Source organism: Martes martes (assembly GCF_963455335.1).
Source record: "Martes martes genome assembly, chromosome: 1".
Lineage (NCBI taxonomy): Eukaryota > Metazoa > Chordata > Mammalia > Carnivora > Mustelidae > Martes > Martes martes.
In genome coordinates, this window is record NC_137888.1 from 206652021 (window position 1) to 206673112 (window position 21092).

The 21092-nt window shown below is 38.3% G+C and overlaps 1 protein-coding gene and 1 pseudogene across 2 annotated transcripts; one reads left to right on the forward strand and one right to left on the reverse strand.

Moving 5' to 3' along the window:
- Positions 1-12347: 12347 nt before the first annotated feature.
- On the forward strand, positions 12348-13316 carry LOC308339987 (olfactory receptor-like protein OLF4; the record flags this gene model as incomplete). Its single annotated transcript, XM_080799113.1, has 1 exon — positions 12348-13316. One exon carries the CDS (start codon positions 12348-12350, stop codon positions 13314-13316), a length of 969 nt encoding a protein of 322 aa, XP_080655239.1.
- Positions 13317-19929: 6613 nt separating this feature from the next.
- LOC308340101 (olfactory receptor 7A17-like) lies at positions 19930-20821 on the reverse strand (annotated as a pseudogene). Its single transcript has one exon. The product of its transcript is annotated as an olfactory receptor 7A17-like (transcript).
- Positions 20822-21092: the final 271 nt, after the last annotated feature.

Sequence of the window (21092 nt, forward strand, 5' to 3'; positions counted from 1 at the left end):
ACTTTCCTTTGTGTCCACACCAATGCCCCACGTGGAAATCATGTACTTAGAGATTGGAGGAGAAGTAAACATGCCTGACGAACAGACAGAGGAAGCTCTAAATATCCCCCTGTGTGGAAGTCCTTCTACCTATGCCACCTTGGGCTCTATGGGACCTGGTTTTGCTTCTGGAGTCCTAAGTTTGGCTGGGAGATTGACAGCAGCCTCTTTTCTGCCGTCCTGTGTGGGGACAGAGTTTAGTCACCAACATCTCCATCCAAGAGGAATTCCAACTGCCAACCAGAGACTCCTCCTTCAGAGTTCCCATTCAGGTGAGTCCAAGAGCCCACCACATCCTGCAGGAAATATTCAGAAGACAATCCAAGCCAGGTCCACATACCTGAAGTCAGCTGACCTTCAGAATCTTAGCCCAGAACCTAGAGACCTCTATGTTCATTTGCTTCCCTGACGATCCTATTAATGGATTCATGGAGGATGTTAAAGAAAGAAATTAACTTTGAGCTCGGCAGCACATGGGTGATTGTTGACAATGAAGTCAGGGGGCAGGAGGCATAAAGTAGTTCCAGTAAAAATAGAACCCAACCAATTTTTCATTTAAAGAGAGAAGGAATATTAGAGATGGAGGGATGTGCAGTGAAGTCAGGGCATTTCTATTTCATCTTTAAAATGAGGCATATTGGACTCTGTTTCTATATTGATGAGAAGGACCTAGACTGATTTATTGCTTGCAGGTAAGACCTTGCAGTGGTAATTCATGAATCATACATTTTTACGGCGTCCCCTTTTACTCTGGGTTATCATATGAAAACAAATACCTGACAAGTATAAACTACTTGAAGAAGCTTTGTTTTGCAAAGATTTCATTACCCAGTGAGCTGAACATATTTGTGGATTAGTTATTCATTGGTTTTGTGTATTGTACATTGTCTCTACCAGGTCTTTGCATTTGCACAGTGGGGTCAGGGAATTTTATTCCCGTGTTTTTTTTTTTGTTTTGTTTTGTTCTGTTTTTTAAATTAAATTTTTTATTTATTTTCAGCGTAACAGTATTCATTGTTTTTTCACCACACCCAGTGCTCCATGCAATTTGTGCCCTCCCCAAAACCCACCACATGGTTCCCCCACCTTCCCACCCCCCGCCCCTTCAAAACCCTCAGGTTGTTTTTCAGAGTCCATAGTCTCTCATCGTTCACCTCCCCTTCCAATTTCCCTCAACTCCCTTCTTCTCTCCATCTACTCTTGTCCTCTATATTATTTGTTATGCTCCACAAATGAGTGAAACCATATGATACTTGACTCTCTCTGTTTGAGTTATTTCACTCAGCATAATCTCTTCCAGTCCTGTCCATGTTGCTACAAAAGTTGGGTATTCATCCTTTCTGATGGAGGCATAATACTCCATAGTGTATATGGACCACATCTTCCTTATCCATTCATCTGTTGAAGGGCATCTTGGTTCTTTCCACAGTTTGGCGACCGTGGCCATTGCTGCTATAAACATTGGGGTACAGATGGCCCTTCTTTTCACTACATCTGTATCTTTGGGGTTAATACCCAGTAGAGCAATTGCAGGGTCATTAGGGTAGCTTGAGGGATCTCCACACTGTTTTCCAACATGGCTGCATCAATTTGCATTCCCAACAAAAGTATAAGAGTTTTCCCCTTTCTTCACATTCTCCCCAACACTTGTTGTTTACTGTCTTGCTAATTTTGGCCATTCTAACTGGTGTAAAGTGGTATCTCAATGTGGTTTTGATTTGAATCTCCCTGATGGCTAGTGATGATGAACATTTTTTCATGTGTCTGGTAGCCATTTGTATGTCTCTAAATGGATAAAAGACCTCAACGTGAGACAGGAATCCATCAGAATCCTCGAAGAGAACATAGGCAGTAACCTCTTTGATATCAGCCACAGCAACTTCTTTCAAGATATGTCTCCAAAGGCGAAGGAAGCAAAGGCAAAGATGAACTTTTGGGACTTCATCAAGATCAAAAGCTTCTGCACAGCAAAAGAAACAGTCAACAAAACAAAGAGGCAACCCACGGAATGGGAGAAGATATTTGCAAATGACAGTACAGAAAAAGGTTGATATCCAGGATCTATAAAGAACTCCTCAAACTCAACACACACAAAACAGATGATCATATTAAAAAATGGGCAGAAGATATGAACAGACACTTCTCCAATGAAGACATACAAATGGCTACCAGACACATGAAAAAATTATTCCCATGTTTTATTGCATTATTTCAAACAAGAAATTGAAGGAGGGTTTTTTGTTTTACCAGCTTTGCTGTTTGCAATGAGTTCTATTGTCTTATCTATAGATATAAATGTGGGGAATTGTGTTAACTATTCATATGGACCCAAATTTGTCACTCAGTAATATGCTGTTCTATATGTTAGATTTTTTATTTTATTATCCTACTGAAAAATTGAGCTGTCACTAATATTCTTCACTTGCCAACCCTTGAGATAAACAAGATTAAAAAATAAATGAGAGGAGAAGTGAGTTGGGGGAAATTGGAGGGGGAGATGAACCATGAGACACTGTGGACTCTGAGAAATAAACTGAGGGCTTTGGAGGGGAAGAGGGTGGTAGGTTGGATGAGTCTGGTGGTGAGTATTATGGAGGGCATGTATTGCATGGAGTACTGGGTGTGGTTCATAAACAATGAATTCTGGAACACTGAAAAGAAATTTTAAAAAATAAATAAAAATTTAAAAAATAATATTTTGTACATTGAGTGCTAATAAATCACCTCTATACATATTTTCCACTTATTTTACACTTCTGTTATTTCCCATACTTCCTTTTGGCTCTTTGTGATGAGATCTATTTCTGAAATTTGCATCTTTTTAGAAAAAAATTACTTAAATTCAATTTAATTAACATACATTGTATTATTAGTTTCATAGGTAGAATTTATTAACTCATCAGTTGCATACAACACGCAGCGCTCATTACTTCAAGCTCATTGCCTCCTTAATGTTGTTCACTCAGTTAACCCATCCCCCCACCTGCTTCCCCTCTAGGAACTCTCAGTTTGTTCCACAGAGTTAAGAGTCTCATGATTTCCTTCCCTCTCTGTTTTCATCTTATTTTATTTTTCCTTCCCTTCTGCTATATTCATCAGTATTGCTTCTTACATTCCACATATGAATGAAATCATATGGTATTTGTCTTTCTCTCACTAACTTATTTCACTGAGCATAATACCCTCTAGTTCCATCCACATCATTGCAAATGAGAAGATTTCATTCTATTTGATAGCTGAGTAATATTCCGTTCTATATATAAACCGTATCTTCTTTACCATTCATCTGTCGATGGACATCTGCACTCTTTCTTTATTTTGGTTACTGTGAACATTGCTGCTATAAACATTGGGGTGCAGGTGTCCCTTCGAATCTCTAAAAGTTGCATAATCCTTGACCATCTTCTCTTCTTTACATTTGACTGAATACTGCCTTTACCTTCCATAAGCATATTTGAATATATATATATATATATATATATATATATCTTTATATAAGAAAAAAGTTATCACTTTGATACTATTTCCTCTCCAGTCATAAAGGTCATTCCATAATATTCTTTTATTTTTAAGTCTTCAGAAGTTTAATCTGGACAAGGGACCCATCTTGATAACACTCAATTATTATTTTATGTCTTTATATCACTTAGTTTTAGATTTTCATGTAGTTTTGTCTCATACAGTTGTTTTGAAACCACTATACTTGACCTATTTTTTTTCCTCCTGAATATCTTTATTCTTAAAATCTTTGTGTTTTTTAAAACTTTTGCTCCTAGATGATTCACACATACACATTCATACAACAAACAAATGGATGAGTAGTACCCTGTGTCATCATAAATGCTCTTTTAAGTTTTAGGGCAGTCTTTTTTTCCACCTGTGTCCATTCTTCCTTCTTATTCAATAATACCTCATGGACTCGCCTCCAATCAACTAGGGAAATGCTAATTCTTCATTTCAGGGTCAGCATAATATTTCACAACGTGGTTATGCTATTCACACTTTGAAAGCTTTTTCTATTCTTTCTCACTACATTCAACAATTCTGCAAAAATATTTTGAGATCGTTATGTTAAAACTCTGGTTTTCTGCTGAAGGAAATAATTTTCCCCAGGGGAATACTGAGCAATTTGGAGTCATATGGGAGGTGGCAGAAGAGGCCAGGGATTCTCTAACATCTTACAAAGCCTAGGACACATGATATCACAGAAAATGGTTTGGACCACAATGTCAATTGTGCCAAGATTGAGAATCACTGAACTAAAGAATATCTGTATTTTCATATTTATAGCTGTCTTCAGGTTTTTTTTCCCAGTTCACTCTTATGCCAGCAAAATTAGAGAATCTTCTTTTGCTACCTGTTGAAAAATCCCTAACCAAGTAGCATGCAAAATCTTCAAATTGTCTCATAGGCTGATGGATGTGCAAGATATTTATTGTTGTTTTCTTATCATTATTAAGCTTGAACAAATATTTATATATTTTATCACCAGGTTCATTGTTAGATGCTTATCATTATTATTTGCCCATAAACTCTTAGCCTATACTGCAGCCTGTGGCATTACTGCCCATTGACTTTTTTTTTTTTCATTTTAATTAAATTCAATTGGCCAACATATAGCACATCATCAATTTCAGATGTAGAATTCAGTTATCAATCACTTCCATGTAACACCCAGTGCTCCTCACACCACATGCCCTCCTTAATGCCCCTCACCCAGTTACCCCATCCCACCACCCACCATCCCTCCAAGAACCCTCAAGTTGTTTCCTATGGTTAAGAGTCTCTCATGGTTTCTCTCTCTCTCTCTCTGATTTCTTCCCATTCAGTTTCCACTCCATCCCCTATGATCCATTGCGTTATTTCTTACCTTGCACATATAAGTGAGACATACGATAATTGTCTTTCTCTGAATGACTTATTTCAGTCAGCATACCCCCCCCAGTTCCATCCAAGTCAAGGTAAATAGTAAGACTTCATTCTTTTTGATGGATAAATAATATACCATTGTATATAAATACATCTTCTTCATCCATTCATCTTTCAATAGACATCTGGGCTCTTTCCGTAGTTCAACTATTGTGAACATTGTTGCTATAAACATTGGGGTACAGTTGCCCCTTTGGATCACTACATTTGTATCTTTGGGGTAAACGCCTAGTAGTACAATTGTTGGGTGATAGGGTAGCTCTATTTTTTTAGTTTCTTGAGGAAACTCCATACTGTTTTCCAGAGTGGCTGTGCTAGTTTGCTTTCCTACCAACAGTGTAAGAGGGTTCCCCTTTCTCTTCATTCTTGCCAACATTTATTGTTTCCTGACTTGTTAATTTCAGCCATTCTGACAGGTGTAAGGTGGTACTTCATTTTGGTTTTGATTTGTACTTCCCTGTTGCTGAGTGATGTTGATAATTTTTTTAATGTGTCTGTTGGCCATTTGGATGTCTTCTTTGGAGTGATGCCTGTTAATGTCTTCTGACCATTTCTTGGCTGGATTTTTTTTTTGGATGTTGAGTTTCATAAGTTCTTTATAAATCTTGGATACAGAGTCACCTGGGTGGGTTAATGTCTCTGCCTTCGGCTTAGGTCATGATAGGTCATCAGGCTCTCTGCTCAGCGGGGAACCTGCTCCCCCCGCCCCCGCCTGCCTCTCTGCCTACTTGTGATCTCTGTTAAATAAATAAATAAAATCTTAAAAAAATAAATCTTGGATACTAGCCCTTTATCTGATAAGACAATTGCAGGTATCATCTCCTATTCTGTAGGTTGTCTTTTGGTTTTGGTGACTGTTTTCTTTGCTGTGCAAAAGATTTTTATCTTGATGAAGTCCCAATAGTTCATTTTTGCTTTTGTTTTCCTTGTCTTTGGCGATATGTCTAGCAAGAAGTCGCCACAGAGGAGGTGAAGGAGGCTTCTGCCTGAGTTCTTCTCTAACATTTTGATGGATTTTTGTCTCACATTGAGGTCCTTCATGCATTTTGAGTTTATCTTTGTGTATGGTGTAAGAAAATGGTCCAGTTTCATCTTCTACATGTGGTAGTCCAATTTTCCCAAAACCATTTGTTAAAGAGACATTTTTCTCCATTGGATATTCCTTCCTGTTTTGCCAAAGATTAGTTGGCCATAGATTTGAGTGTCCATTTCTGAACTCTCTATTATGTTTCATTGATCTATGTGTCTGTTTTTGTGTCAGTACCATACTGTCTTGATGATTATAGCTTTATAATATAGCTTTAAGCCCAGCATTGTGATACCACCAGATTTCCTTTTATTTTTCAACATCCCTCTATTTGGGGTCTTTTGTTGTTGCATAAAAATTTTAGGATTGCTTGTTCCAACTCTGTGAAAAAATGTTGATGATGTTTTGATAGGGATTGCATTTAATGTGTCTGTTGCTCTGGCCAGCATAGACATTTCAACAATGTTTATCCTTCCAATCCAGGAGCATAGAATGTTTTTCCATCTCTTTGTGTCTTCCTAAATTTCTTTCATAACTATTCTATACTTTTTAGAGTACAGATCTTTTACCTCTTTGGTTGGGCTTATTAATAGCTATCTTATGATTTTTGGTGCAATTTTAAATGGAACCAATTCCTTAACTTCTCTTTCTTCTGTGCCATTGTTAGTGTGTAGAAATGCAACTAATTTCTGTGCATTGATTTTACATCCTGCCACATTGCTGAATTCCTATATGAGTTCTAGCAATTTTGGTGTGGAGTCTTTTGGGTTTTACACTTAAAGTATCATGTCATCTGTGAAGACAGTGAGTTTGACTTCTAGTTTGTCAATTTGAATGCCTTTTATTTCTGTCCATTGTCTGATTGCTGAGGCTAGGACTTCTAGTACTATGTTGAAAAACAGTAGTGAGAGTGGGTATCCCTGTCATGTTGCTGACCTTAAGGGAAAAGCTCTCAGCTTTTCCCCATTGAGGCTGATATATGCTGTGGGCTTTTTACAGATGGTTTTTATGATATTGAGATATGTTGCCTTTATCCATACACTGTGAAGAGTTTTAGTCTAGAAAGGACTCTGCACTTGGCTAAATGCTTTTTCTGCATCAATTGAGAGGATCATATGGTTCTTCATTTTTAATGTGATCTATCATGATCTATCATGTCAATTGATTGGCGAATGTTGAACCACCCTTGTATCCCAGAAATAAATCCCACTTCGTTGTGATTAATAGTCTTTTTGATGTACTGTTGAATCCTACTGGCTAGTTTCTTGATGTTTATCTTGGCATCCATGTTGTTAAGGGATATTGGTCTATAATTCTCCTTTTTGGTGAGGTCTTTGTCTGGTTTGGGGATCAGGGTAATGTTGGTCTCACAGAAAAAGTTTGGAAGTTTTCCTTCCATTTCTATTTTTTGAAACAGCTTCTGTAGAATAGGTATTATTTCTTCTTCCAATGTGTGTAGAATCCCCCCTGGGAAGCCATCTAGCCCTGGACTCTTGTTTTGAGAGAGGTTTTTGATAATTGCTTCAATTTCCTTCTGGTTATTGGTCTGTTCAGATTTTCTACCTCTTCCTCTTCCAGTCTTGATAGTTTAAAAGTTTCCAAGAATGCATCCATTTCTTGCAGATTGCCTAATTTGTTGAAATATAGTTGCTCATGATATGTTCTTTGAACTGTTTGCATTTCCTTGGTGTTGGTCATGATCGCTCCCATTCAGTTATGATTTTGTTTATTTGGGTCCTTTCTTTTTTCTTTTGGATAAGTCTGGTTAAGTGTTTATTGATCTTATTAATTCACTCAGAGAACCACCTTCTAGTTTCATTGATCTGTTCTGTTGTTCTTTTGGTTTCTATTTCATTGATTTCTGCTCTAACCTTTATTATTTCTCTTCTCCTGCTTGGTTGAGGCTTTATTTGCTCTTCTTTCTCCACCTCCATTAGGTCTATTGTTAGATTGTGCATTTGGGATTTTTCTAGCATTTTGAGAAAGCTTGTATTGCAATGTACTTCCCTTTTAGAGCGGCCTTTACTGTATCCAAGAGGTTTTGAACCAATGTGGTTTTTTTTTTTTAAGATTTTATTTATTTGACAGACAGATCACAAGTAGGCAGAGAGGCAGGCAGTGCCAGTCTTCTGGGGGAGCTGTTGCACTGATACTCAGATGTCTTTGCCCAGCCCAGTTGTAACACCTTTGCCAAGAGGCCAGACTCAGTGTAAATGGCTCCAGGTTACTCTATATGGCTTTTATTTTTGTTTTTTATTTTATTTTTTTACCTGAAGGATTTCCCACATGGTTTTAGAGGATGAAAATAAAAATGGTAGCACCCTGCTCTCCTGCCCCAGGACTGAAAGGTTTCAGTTCCCACTCTTCAGTGTGCCCTCAGAGAAAATCAGTCCATCATTTTTGTCTCCCTGGTTTCCATCCACACTCTGTCTTCAACCAGACTGTGATCGTGCATTTCTATCTCAGTCATACAACCCCATTTCAAGTCTGAAAACCTTGCAGACTCCCATAGTGTGCACCTGTGCCACTCCTCCTGGGGGAAGGAGAAGGGTCTCACCCTAGTTCTGCTGCTTAATGGGCCCCTTCTCAGACAGTGGTTGCCCAATTCCACTGTGGTTCCTGGTTTATGGCAACACTGAGCTGAAAGCCCACTCCTGGGCTTGCTGATTGTAGCTGGCTTCCCCACTTCAATGCTTGGGAACTCTGTCTCACTCAGCCACCCCCATTCTTTCTGGGACCCTAGGGATTCTGAGACCACATTGTCCCACTTGGGATTCTACCCCGCTTCACCACTTGAGCACCTTTCATGCAAGGATATCCATCACAGGAGCAGACTTCTAAAAGTTCCAATTTTGCACTCCACTGCTGTATCACTTTCCAATAGCCAGGCTATGGAGGCTCCCTTTCCCCACAGTTTACCTTCAAATGCATCTCTTCATTTCCATACCTCCTGTCTCACAAAAAGTGGTCACCTTTCTATTTGTAGAATTGCAGCAATTCTTTTCTTGTATCTCAGATTGAGTTCACAGGTGTTCAATATGATTTGATAGATATCTAGCTGAATTCAAGGGACTAGATGAAACAAGGGTCCCCTAATCTTCTGCCATCTTCCCTAGAACTAGCTCTTCACTGACATTTGGTTGGATATACTGTCCATTAAAAGTTTTAAATTTTATATAGCTATATATGTCAAACTTCTAATTAATTAATCAGAAGATTAATTAATGTATTTAAATGTAATTAATTGTAATTAATCATAATTATTAATTACGTAATTAATTACATTAATTACAACGAAAATGGTTTTTTTCGCCTATAACTTGTATCTGTAGTATTTTACACCTTCACCTGAATGAGCATTTCCCATTTACATAGAGGTCTGTAAGCCCTCTGAATTATTTAAGATATGTGAAATTAAGAACAAATTTATTTTCTTCCAGATGCATAACATGTGTGCCAGCTTGTATGGAACAACCTTTACCAAATAAATTGAAATACAACCTTGACATATATGAAACGTCCATAGTGCTCTGAAACTTAGTTCCTGATTCAATGAACAAATATGAACAGAGCATCTGCTCAGGCCAGAGAGTTCTAGGGAATTTCTATGCTATATTCTTACACCAAGGTCTTTGCTAAGTAAATTGCTGACCCATGTTGATATTTTTCAGTTACTACTACTGCACATCGTATCTTAGTTCATTTTAATGCTCCATTCAGTTTTGTCTAACACGATTTCATGAAACCACTCTACATAACTGTCTTCAGTGCCACTGCCAGTGCTTTTAAGTCAGAACTTCTCATTTTCTCAAATTTATTTCCATATGTGTGCATACTCCACATCCTATTTTGAAAACTTATACTAAACATTGTCTATGAAGGCCCTGTTCCTTTTGTTCTCACATAATGATGGTGAAGTTATGTTATAATGACATAAGTTTGTGTCATATGAGACCCTCAGGCATGAATCTTATGAATACATTCATTTAGAGACAGGACAGATTATCATGACATGTGCTGAACTTTCTAGAGTGAGGTCTGAATGGGACATGGGTGTTGTGCAAAGACCAGAAAAGGATCAGAGTATATCCACTGTGATTGTCAAAAAAGATCAGAATACAAAGCCAAGGAAAAACCAAGAAAGGATGTCACATAAGGAAAGGGAGAGGGACTTTCCCCCACCCCCTCATAGATCCCAGGAAACCCAATCAGTCAAACAAACATGTGACAGGTGCAGAGAAACAACTCTCCACCTAGTTCATCCTACCATGTCCAACCATGCTGTACTTGGCCTGTTTCCTCTGCTGAAGTGCTTGTTTCTCCCCTTAACACAATCTTCTCTAGGTTCATTCATTCTGTAAGGTGAATGACACCATGAAGATACCACTACCTTTGTCTTTGGGATGGATTTAATTTTGTCCTTCTATTATTTTGAGGGGATCAGGGAAATAACGATAGTTAGAATGTTGTCAGAACAAAGGGTGGTTTCTTCCTCTTGGTCTCTAAGGTTTCAGGGACCATCTGAACCATTTGATCTTTTTGTCATTTCTGTTTGATTTCCCTCTTTAGATCCTCTCTCACTCTCTCTCTCCCTCTTTCTGCTTTTTGAGAGATTCTTTGTGTTTCCTTAAAAGTACAGGACAGAAAATGAGCATGCCAGTCTGATTTGTCAATTTTATTTATCCATGAGAAGCTTAATAACTGGAATGTTGGGTAGCATTTTCATTGTTTAGAGGAATGATAATTGATCTGGCCAGCCTAAGTTACAACCACTCCAACTTCATTGTTGGGGTTGGGAGTGAGGAGTCATAGTAAGAACACAGACCAGGGACAACAAATTGGGGTGTGTTGTGTGTGTGTGTGTGTGTGTGTGTGTGCACGCGCACACATGTGTATGTGCCTTGTGGAGTGAGAAGAGTCCACAGAGCTCAGGTTCACAGTTTAATATTTTCCAAGGTAACTCACGATAAGAGGTCAGAACTCAATCACCAGATATTTGGGAAGGACTGCATTTCAATTTACAGGACACCTCTGCAAGTAGATTATAAAATACAAAAAGTATGCACTGTGGAACATTGACTCCTTTTTCTTGGAGTTTAACTACAGTGAAGTCACCTATCTCTTTGAAATTGCCTGACACCATCTCTGACCCCTCTCCTGTTCATTCCCCTTCCCACACTTACTTCCTTTTTTGAACTCAAATAGCTCAAGGTCATATAATCCTCAGGGCCTCTGCAGAGGCCATTCCCTCTGCCAACACACACTTCCCCAGACTTGTCCAAGGATCCTGCTCTCACTAACTTAGGGTCTGTCTTCAAATGTCACCTAATTTATTGGTCTTAACTGAACACCAACTACAAAATAACACTCATATCCTCTCTTTCCTTGATACTTACTCTTGTTCTCTTTATAGCAATGACACCCTCTCATATATTATTAATATTTTCATTTTTTTCTGTTCTTTCTCCATCACTGGATTATACTGGCTTTTGATTTTAAGGATCCCAGAATCATTGATTACACATCACATGGAACATGTTTGACACTCAATACATACTCCTTGAATGCATGAAAGATATTTTTTTGAGAGAGAGAGAGTGTGTGTATGTGAATGGGGGAGAACAGAGAGCAAGGGAGAGAGAGAACATTAAGAAGACTCCATACCTAAAGCAGAGTCTGATGCAGGAGTCCATCTCAAAACACTGAGATCATGACTTCAGCTGAAATCAAGAGTCAGATCTTTAACCAACTGAGCCACCCAGGTTCCCCAAAAGATATTCTTTTTTTTTATTTGTTTTCAGAATAACAGTATTCATTGTTTTTTTCACCACACCCAGTGCTCCATGCAATCCGTGCTCTCCCTAATACCCACCACCTGGTTCCCCCAACCTCCCACCCCCCGCCCATTCAAAACCCTCAGGTTGTTTTTCAGAGTCCATAGTCTCTCATGGTTCACCTCCCCTTCCAATTTCCCTCAACTCTCTTCTCTCCATCTACCTTTGTCCTCCATATTATTTGTTATGCTCCACAAGTAAGTGAAACCATATGATACTTGGCTCTCTCTGCTTGACTTATTTCACTCAGCATAATCTCTTCCAGCCCCAAAAGATATTCTTAATAGAACAGTAGAATGCGTGACCTCTGTAGAGAATGGAGAAAAGGAGACAAAAAAGCCTAATCAGAGATAGAATGGGAGGGAATCTCTTCAAGGAAGACGATCCCTAAACAAGATACTGAAATTAACTTCTTGACTGCAAAATATAAAATGTAGCATTTTAAGCATGTGAGGAATGCTATTCATGTGAAAATTAATGACATCTTTTCCTCTTTCCTGAAAAGTCAGTGCAACCACATGCAACCAAACAATGATACAACGATGTCAGAATTCCTTCTTCTGGGATTTTCAGAGGGACCAGAGCTGCAAGCACTCATATTTGGGCTTTTCCTCTCCATGTACCTGATCACTGTGTTTGGGAATCTGCTCATCATTCTGGTTATTGCCTCTGACTCCCACCTTCACACCCCCATGTACTTCTTCCTTGTAAACTTGTCCTTTTCAGACATCTGTTTCACCTCCACCACTGTCCCAAAGATGCTGTGGAACATCCAGACTCAGAGCCAAGTCATAACCTATGCAAGCTGCATCACCCAGATGTACTTTTTCATAATCTTTTCAGGGTTGGACATCTATCTTCTGGCCGTGATGGCCTATGACAGGTTTGTGGCCATCTGCCAACCCTTGCACTACACAGTCATCATGAAACCTCAGCTCTGTGCATTGCTGGTTCTGGCATCCTGGATCACGAGTGTCTTGCATTCCCTCTTACAAACTTCAATGGTGTTGCGGCTGTCCTTCTGTACAGAGGTGGAAATCCCCCACTTTTTCTGTGAACTCAATCAGATGATCCAACTTGCTTGTTCTGACACTTTTCTCAATAATGTGGTGATGTATTTTGCAGCTATGCTTCTGGGTGGTGCTCCTTTGGCTGGGGTCCTTTACTCTTATTCTAAGATAGTTTCCTGTATACATAGAATCTCATCAGCTGAGGGGAAGTTCAAAGCATTTTCCACCTGTGCATCTCACCTCTCAGCTGTCTCCTTATTTTATTGTACAGGCTTAGGAGTGTACCTTAGCTCTGCTGTTACACAGAGCTCCCATGCAAGTGCAGTGGCCTCAGTGATGTACACGGTGGTCACACCCATGCTGAACCCCTTCATCTACAGCCTGAGGAACAGAGACATAAAACGAGTTCTGATGAGATTCTCTGGGATGACAGCTATCAAAGGGCCCATTGTCCTTGGACTGAAGAATTTCCCTTAATTGCAGGTCTCAAAGCCTTAGAGTTGGCTGTTACGATATTTTAAGGCAGATTCTGGAATTAGAACTTGCTTCTTTCATTTATTTCTTAGAATTTTAATTTTTTTCAATTTCTAAGTATAATTTAGTTATGCATTTTAGTAAACAGTTCCCATTCTCTGATATCCAACTGTTTTTCACTTCATTTTCTTCCTTTATTTCTTGACTTATTCTCCAAATTTGGGTTTTTAAATTTAATTTATTTTTTTTTAGTTCAATTAGCCAACATATAGTACATCATTAGTTTTTGGTGTAGTGTTCAATGATTCATTACTTGAATATAACACCCAGTACTCATCACATCATGTGCCCTCCTTAATACCCATCCCCAGTTATCCCATCCCCTTACCTGCCTCCCTTTCTGCAAACTTAAGTTTGTTTCCTGGAGTCAAAAGTCACTCAAGGTGTCTCCCACTCTGATTTCTTCCCATTCAGTTCTCCCTCCTTCCCCTATGATCCTCTGCTATTCCTTATATTCCACATATGAGTAAAACCACATGATAATTGTCTTTCTCTTGCTGAATATTTAACTTAGCATAATACCCTTTAGTTCCATCCACAAGATGTACATGGCAGGTATTCTCTTTTCTGATGGCTGAGTAATATGACATTGTATATATGACCCACATCTTTATCCATTCATCTATTGAAGGACAACTTGGCCCCTTCCACAGTCTGGCTATTGTGGATATTGCTTCTATGAACATTGGGTTTCAGGTGCCCCATCTTTTCACTACATCTATGTCTTTGTGGCAAATACCCAGTAGTTCAATTACTGGGTTGTGAGGTAACTCTATTTTCAACTTCTTGAGAAACCTCCACATTGTTTTCCAGAGTAGTTGTACCAGCTTGCATTCCCACCAACAGTGTAATAGGGTCCCCCTTCTCCACATTCTCACTGACATTTATTTACTGCTATGTTAATTTTAGCCATTCTAACTGTTGTAAGGTGGAATCTCATTGTGCTTTTGATTTGTATTTCCCTGATGAGAAGTGATGTGAAGCATTTTCTCATGAGTCTGTTGGCCATTGCATGCCTTATTTAGAGAAGTGTCTATTTATGTCTTCTAACCATTTCTAAATCAGAACCCCTAGAGATTTTATTTTATTGAAATTTAATTAACTAACAAAGAGTGTATCATTTCTGAGCTAGAGTTCAGTTATTCATCAGTTGCATGTAACACGCAGTGCTCATTGCTTCACAGGACCTCCTTAATGCCCATCACCCAGTTACCCCATCCCCCCACCCATATCCCCTCCAGCAACTCTCAGTTTGTTTCCTACAGTTAAGAGTCTCAATGGTTTCTCTTTCTCTCTCTCTCTGATTTCATCTTATTTTATTTTCCTTCCCTTTCCCTATGACGTTCTGTTTTGTTTCTTATATTCTTAAATTCTACATGTGAATGAAATCGTATGATACTTGCCATTCTCTGACTGACATATTTTACTTAGCAAAATACTCTCCAGTTTCATCCACACCATTGCAAATGGTAAGATTTCAATTTTTTCATGGCTGGGTAATATTCCATTATAATATATATATATATATATATATATATATATATATATATGATAAAGATATAAAATATCTTTATTCATACATCTGTCCATGGACATTTGAGCTCTTTTCAAAGTTTGGCTATTATGGACATTGCTGCTACAAACACTGGGCTGTTGCTGTCCCATCAAATCATTGTTTGTATCCTTTGGTTGAATGCCTAGAAGTGCAACCTTTGATATGAAAAAATTAGAAATACCCACTTATCTCATGGCACTGCTTGAATTTCCTAAGATTCATTTCTTCCTAAAGGACAAAAATCACTGCACGAATATGTTTTTAGTTTTACTAAAAGAATAGTCGCGTGTTAACCACCATGATGGAAAAAATTCCATTTGGCCACTAGGCCATTTATTTACTGTTGTCGTTATGTTACGTTACGTTACGTTACGTTACGTTACGTTACGTTACGTTACATTACGTTATGTTACGTTACATTACATTATGGCATGTTGTTTTAAATCTGAGACCACAGTTTTTCAATTTGGGTATGTCATTTTTGTATATCCCTACATTCACTGCTATTCCTTGTAAGCATAGTAATGTGTTTTATAACAATTCATGGGTTTTATTCTCCTAGCTAGATTCCTGTTCTCTGCTCAGTCTGTAAGTCTCATTGTTTACAGTAGTCACTGGCGGACCTGATTATCAAACACATATCTACCAGTGGAGTATACATGGAAAGAGATATTTGAATAAATGGAATGTTTTATTTAAAGATTTGTTTGTTTGTTTGTTTAAGAGATAAAGAACAGATTAAAAGGACCGCAGAGGGAGAGGGAGAAAATCTCAAGCAGTCTCAACACTGAGCTTGGAGCCCCATGCAGCCCTTGATCTCACCACCCCAAGGTCATGACCTGAGACGAAACCAAAAATCATGATCTTAAGGGAAAGGCTCTGAGCTTTTCCCCATTGAGAATATTTGCTGTGGGTTTTTCATAGATGGATTTTATGAAATTGAGGAATATTTCCTCTATTCCAGTACTCTAAAAAGTTTAAATCAGGAAGGGATGCTGTATTTTGTCAAATTATTTCTCTGCATTAGTTGAGAGAACAATGTAGTTCTACCCTCTTCTCTTACTAATTTGTTCTAACACATTGATTGATTTGCAACTGTTGAACCATGCTTGAATCCCAGGGGTAAATCCCATCTTGCAGTGGTGGATAATCTTTTTAATGTTCGATCTTATTAGCTAGGATCTTGTTGAGAATCTTGGCATTCATATTCATCAAAGATATTGGTCTGAAATTCTCCTTTTTGAAAGGGTCTTTGTCTGGTTTGGGGATCAGGAACACGACAAGGATCCCCACTCTTGCCACTATTATTCAACATAGTACTACAGGTCCTAGAAACAGAAATCAGGCAACAAAAAGAAATAAAAGTTATTCAAATAGGCAAAGAAGAAGCCAAACTCTCTCTTCACAGATGTAATGATACTTCATATAGAAAACCCAAATGATTGCACCCCTAAACTACTGGAACTCATACAGCAATTGAGTAATGTGGCAGGATACAAGGTCAATGACAGAAATCAGTTGTTTCTTATACACTAACAGCGAAAATACAGAAAGGGAAATTAGAGAAGTGGTTCTATTTACTCTTTACTGTAGCACTAAGAATGATAGGATACCTTGGAATAAACCAAGCCAAAGATATAAAGGATCTATACTCTAGGAACTACAGAACACTCATGAAAGAAATTGAAGAAGACACAAAAATATTCCATGCTCATGGATCAGAGGAATAAACATTGTTAAAATTTCTATTAGACCAGAGCAATCTATACTTTCAAAATATCTATCCTGATCAAAATAAAATTGGCATTTTTTCAAAGTGCTAGAAGAAACAATCCTAAAATTTCTATGGAACCAGAAAATACCCCAAATACCAAAGGAAAAGTTGAAAAAGGAAACAGAGCTGGGGCATCACTTTGCCTGATTTTAAGCTGTATTACAAAGCTGTGATCACCAAGACAGCATGGTACTAGGACAAAACACATAGATGAGTGGAATATACTAGAGAGCCATATATGGACTCTCAATTCTATGGTAAACTAATCTTCAACAAAACAGGAAAAAATATTCAATGGGAAAAGACAGTCTCTTCAATAAATGGTGCTGGGAAAATTGGACAGCTATGTATAGAAGAATGAAACTCGACCTTCTCTCACACCATACACAAAAATAAACTCGAAGTTGATGAAAGACCTCAATGTAAGACAGGAATTCATCAAAATCCTAGAGGAGAACATAGGCAGTAACCTCTTTGACATTGGCCACAGCAACTTCTTTAAGGACACGTCTCCAAAGGCAAAGGAAACAAAAGTGAAAATGAACTTTTGGGACTTCATCAAGATAAAAATCTTCTGCACAACAAAGGAGACAGTCAGCAAACAAAGAAGCAACCCACAGAATGGGAGACAATATTTTCAAATGACACTACAGATAAGGGCTGATATCCAAGATCAAGAAAGAACTTCTCAAACTCAACACCCAAATAACAGATAATCATGTTTTTAAAAATAGGCAGAAGACATGAACAGACAGTTCTCCAAAGAAGATATACAAATGGCTAACAGACACCTGAAAAAATATTCATCATCATTAGCCATCAGGGAGATACAAATCAAAACCACATTGAGATACCACCTTACACCAGTTAGAATAGCAAAAATTAACAAGGCAAGAACCAACGAATGTTGAAGAAGTTGTGGAGAAAGGGGAACACTCTTGCACTGTTGGCGGGAATGCAAGTTGGTGCAGCCACTTTGGAAAACAGCCACTTTGGAAAATGGGATCCTCAAAAAGTTAAAAATAGAGCTACTTTGTGATCCTGCATTGCACTACTGGGTATTTACCCCAAAGATACACATGTAGTGAAAAGAAGGGCCACATGCACCCCAGTGCTCATAGCAGCAATGTTCACAATAGCCAAATGGGGAAGAGCAGGGGATGCCCTTCAACAGAGAAATTGATAAAGAAGATTTGGTCTATTTTTTCATGTATATGTCAGACATTTGTATATCTTCTTTGGAGAAGTGTCTCTTCATGCCTTCTTCCCATTTTCCTACAATTGCACTACTGGATACTTACCCCAAATATACAGATGTAGTGAAAAGAAGGGGCATATGTACCCCAATGTTCTTAGCAGCAATGGCTATAGTCGCCAAATTGTGGAAAGAACCATGATGTCCTTGAACAGACAAATAGATAAAGAAGATACAGTCCATATATACAATGGAATATTATGCCTCCATCAGAAAGGATGAATACCTAACTTTTTTTTTTAATCAACATATATGGGATGGGAGGAGAGTATGCTGAGTGAAATAAGTCAAGCAGAGAGAGTCAATTATCATATGGTTTCACTTATTTGTGGAGCATAAAGAATAACACAGAGGACATTACGAGCTGGAGAGGAGAAGTGAGTTGGGGGAAATCGGAGAGGGAGATGAATCATGAGAGATTGTGGACCCTGAGAAACAAACTGAGGGTTTTAGAGGGGAGGAGAGAGGGGAGTTGGGTGACCCTGGTGGTGGGTATTAAAGAGTGCACGCATTGCATGGAGCACTGAATGTGGTGCATAAACAATAAATCTTGGAACACTGAAAAAATAAAATAAAATTAAAAAAAAAGAAAAAAGAAAAAAAATACTAAACTAAAACACCGAACACTAAACATTATAACACTAAAATTGCAACAGTCTAAAGCTCCTTTTTTTTTTCTCCTGAACTTATTAAGCAAAGATGCTTATGTGTTGGAGCTGACTCCAAATGGGTTATGAGGTCTAACTGTGAACATCTCACCCCTCCATGTTGGTAGATCCAAAGTATGTGTAGCTTAAAATTGGCTAAGGTAAGAGATTTATACTATGGAAATTGGTAAATATTATAACTAGGATTTTTCTACTTTTCATTTGTAAAACTAATTTTCTTCCTTCCTTCCTTTCTTTCTTTCTTTCCTTCATTCTTCCTTTCTTTCTTTTCACCTGTCTGTCTATCTGTCTGTCTACCTGTGGAAATTTATCAGAAAATTGTGAAGTAGGAATTCCTAAATAGGAAATTACCACTATGGCATACAAACCAGTAAATCACTTCTGGGTCAGGTGATGATGATAAAACCTTACTTAACCTAACTTGTTCTGTTTCACAAGCATATTTCAGGTCCATAACTATATATTGTTATGATCTAATTTCTGGCATGCAGAGATGGAAAAGTCTGAGATGGTAAATGGCAGAATGCCCACAGTGCTTTTATAATCTGAGGAAGGGACATTATGGTAGGAGGTACCAAGATAAATCTCCTGATAGTGTTCTTACCTACAAAAACATTAAGAATAACAATGCATCCCTGGGAAAATGACAAATATTAACAACACTATCAATGCTTGAATATCAGGGGTTGTTACTTCTATTGTGCCAGATTTATGTTTTGGATGGTGTAGGAAAAAAAATAGATCTTAGAGAGTGAATGTGGATTATTACAAACTTTATCAATGGTGGCCCTGTTCCTTCTGCTATTGCAATGTGTTCAATTTCTAGAGTGGATGAGTACAATTGGTATAGCCTTTGATATGTCAAATGGATTTTCTTTGAGAGCAGATAACCTGATGGGCAGCTGCTTTCATCTGGCACAAGGAGCACCACACAATTATTCCTCTAGTCCTTCCTACAATATTGTAAGCAACAAATCTCCTGTATTACACATATTTTCTGTTGAAAATTCATGCACTGGATTCTATTTCCCACACTGACCCCCCAAAAAAATATAGTGAGAGCTTAAAGTTTTAAATAAAATACAGAAGAAACAGTTACTTATAAAGTGTGAAACATTAAAGAGACTGAATACTTGTGATAACATAAATTGCAGATTATCATTCTGTGAGATGATAACATTACCATGATTTAGGTCTTCTAGGGTTTTGAGCATTTTGACTCATGTTCAAGTCTCTATCTTCACACAAATAATACCCCTATGTAGAGAAAGTTTCTTGGCTAAAGAGACTTTTAAGGGCTTTCTTTATGTCCTTGTTTTTAAGACTGTAGATAAAAGGGTTCGGCATGGGCGTGAGCACTGTGTACATCACTGAGGCTATGGCGCTTGCCCTGAAGTTTTGTGTAGCAGCAGAACTAAGATACACCCCAAGGGCTGTGCAGTAGAACAAAGAGACAACTGAGAGGTGAGACCCACACGTGGAAAATGCTTTACATTTGCCTTCAGCTGATGAAATTTTCAAAATGCAAGATACAATCTTAGAGTAAGAGAAGAGGATTACAGTGAGTGGAACAACACCGACAAGTCCAGTAGCAAAATGCATCACTACATCATTGAGAAAGGTGTCAGAAGAAACAAGTTGAACCAACTGATTAAGCTCACAGAAAAAGTGAGGGATTTCTAAATCATTACAAAAAGAGAGTCGCAAAACCATTAAGCTCTGTGACAATGACTGCAGGGCAGTCATGATCCAGGATGACATAAGCAGGAACCCACAGACCCGGGGGTTCATGATAACTATGTAGTAGAGAGGATGGCAGGTGGCCACAAACCGGTCATAGGCCATCACAGTCAGGAGGAAGTTATCCAGATCTCCAAAAAGCATGAAGAAGTATACTTGGGCGATGCATTCTGCATAGGTAATGACTTTTCTCTGTGTCTGGATGTTCAGCAGCATCTTGGGGACAGTGGAGGAGGTTAAACAGATGTCAGCAAAGGACAGGTTAGAGACGAAGAAATACATAGGTGTGTGGAGGTGGGTGTCAGTAATAATGGCCAGAATGATGAGCAAGTTCCCAATAAAAGTGACCAGGTACATGGACAGAAACAGTCCAAAGAGGAGGGGCTGTAGTAATACCTCTTCTGAGAGCCCCAGGAGGATAAATTCTGAAACACATGTTTGATTTTCTGGTTCCATGTAGCTGATGAAACTGATGGAAAAGAGACAAAGCAATTCAAATTTAGCCAGTTACCCTGGTAAAAGGCTGAAGGTCCTAATGGGGAAAGCAAGGGTAAAGGTTAATAGAATAAGTGTAAAGGTTAATAGAATAAGTTTTGGGGAGTATAACCAGTCTCTAAATTACTATGAATGGTTTGAGGATCTGAGACTTTAGTTTTGATTAAGGTTTGTTTTCTTTATTTAATCTAGAACCTTCCTGCTTATACAGATCAAGTAAGAATTTAGTTAT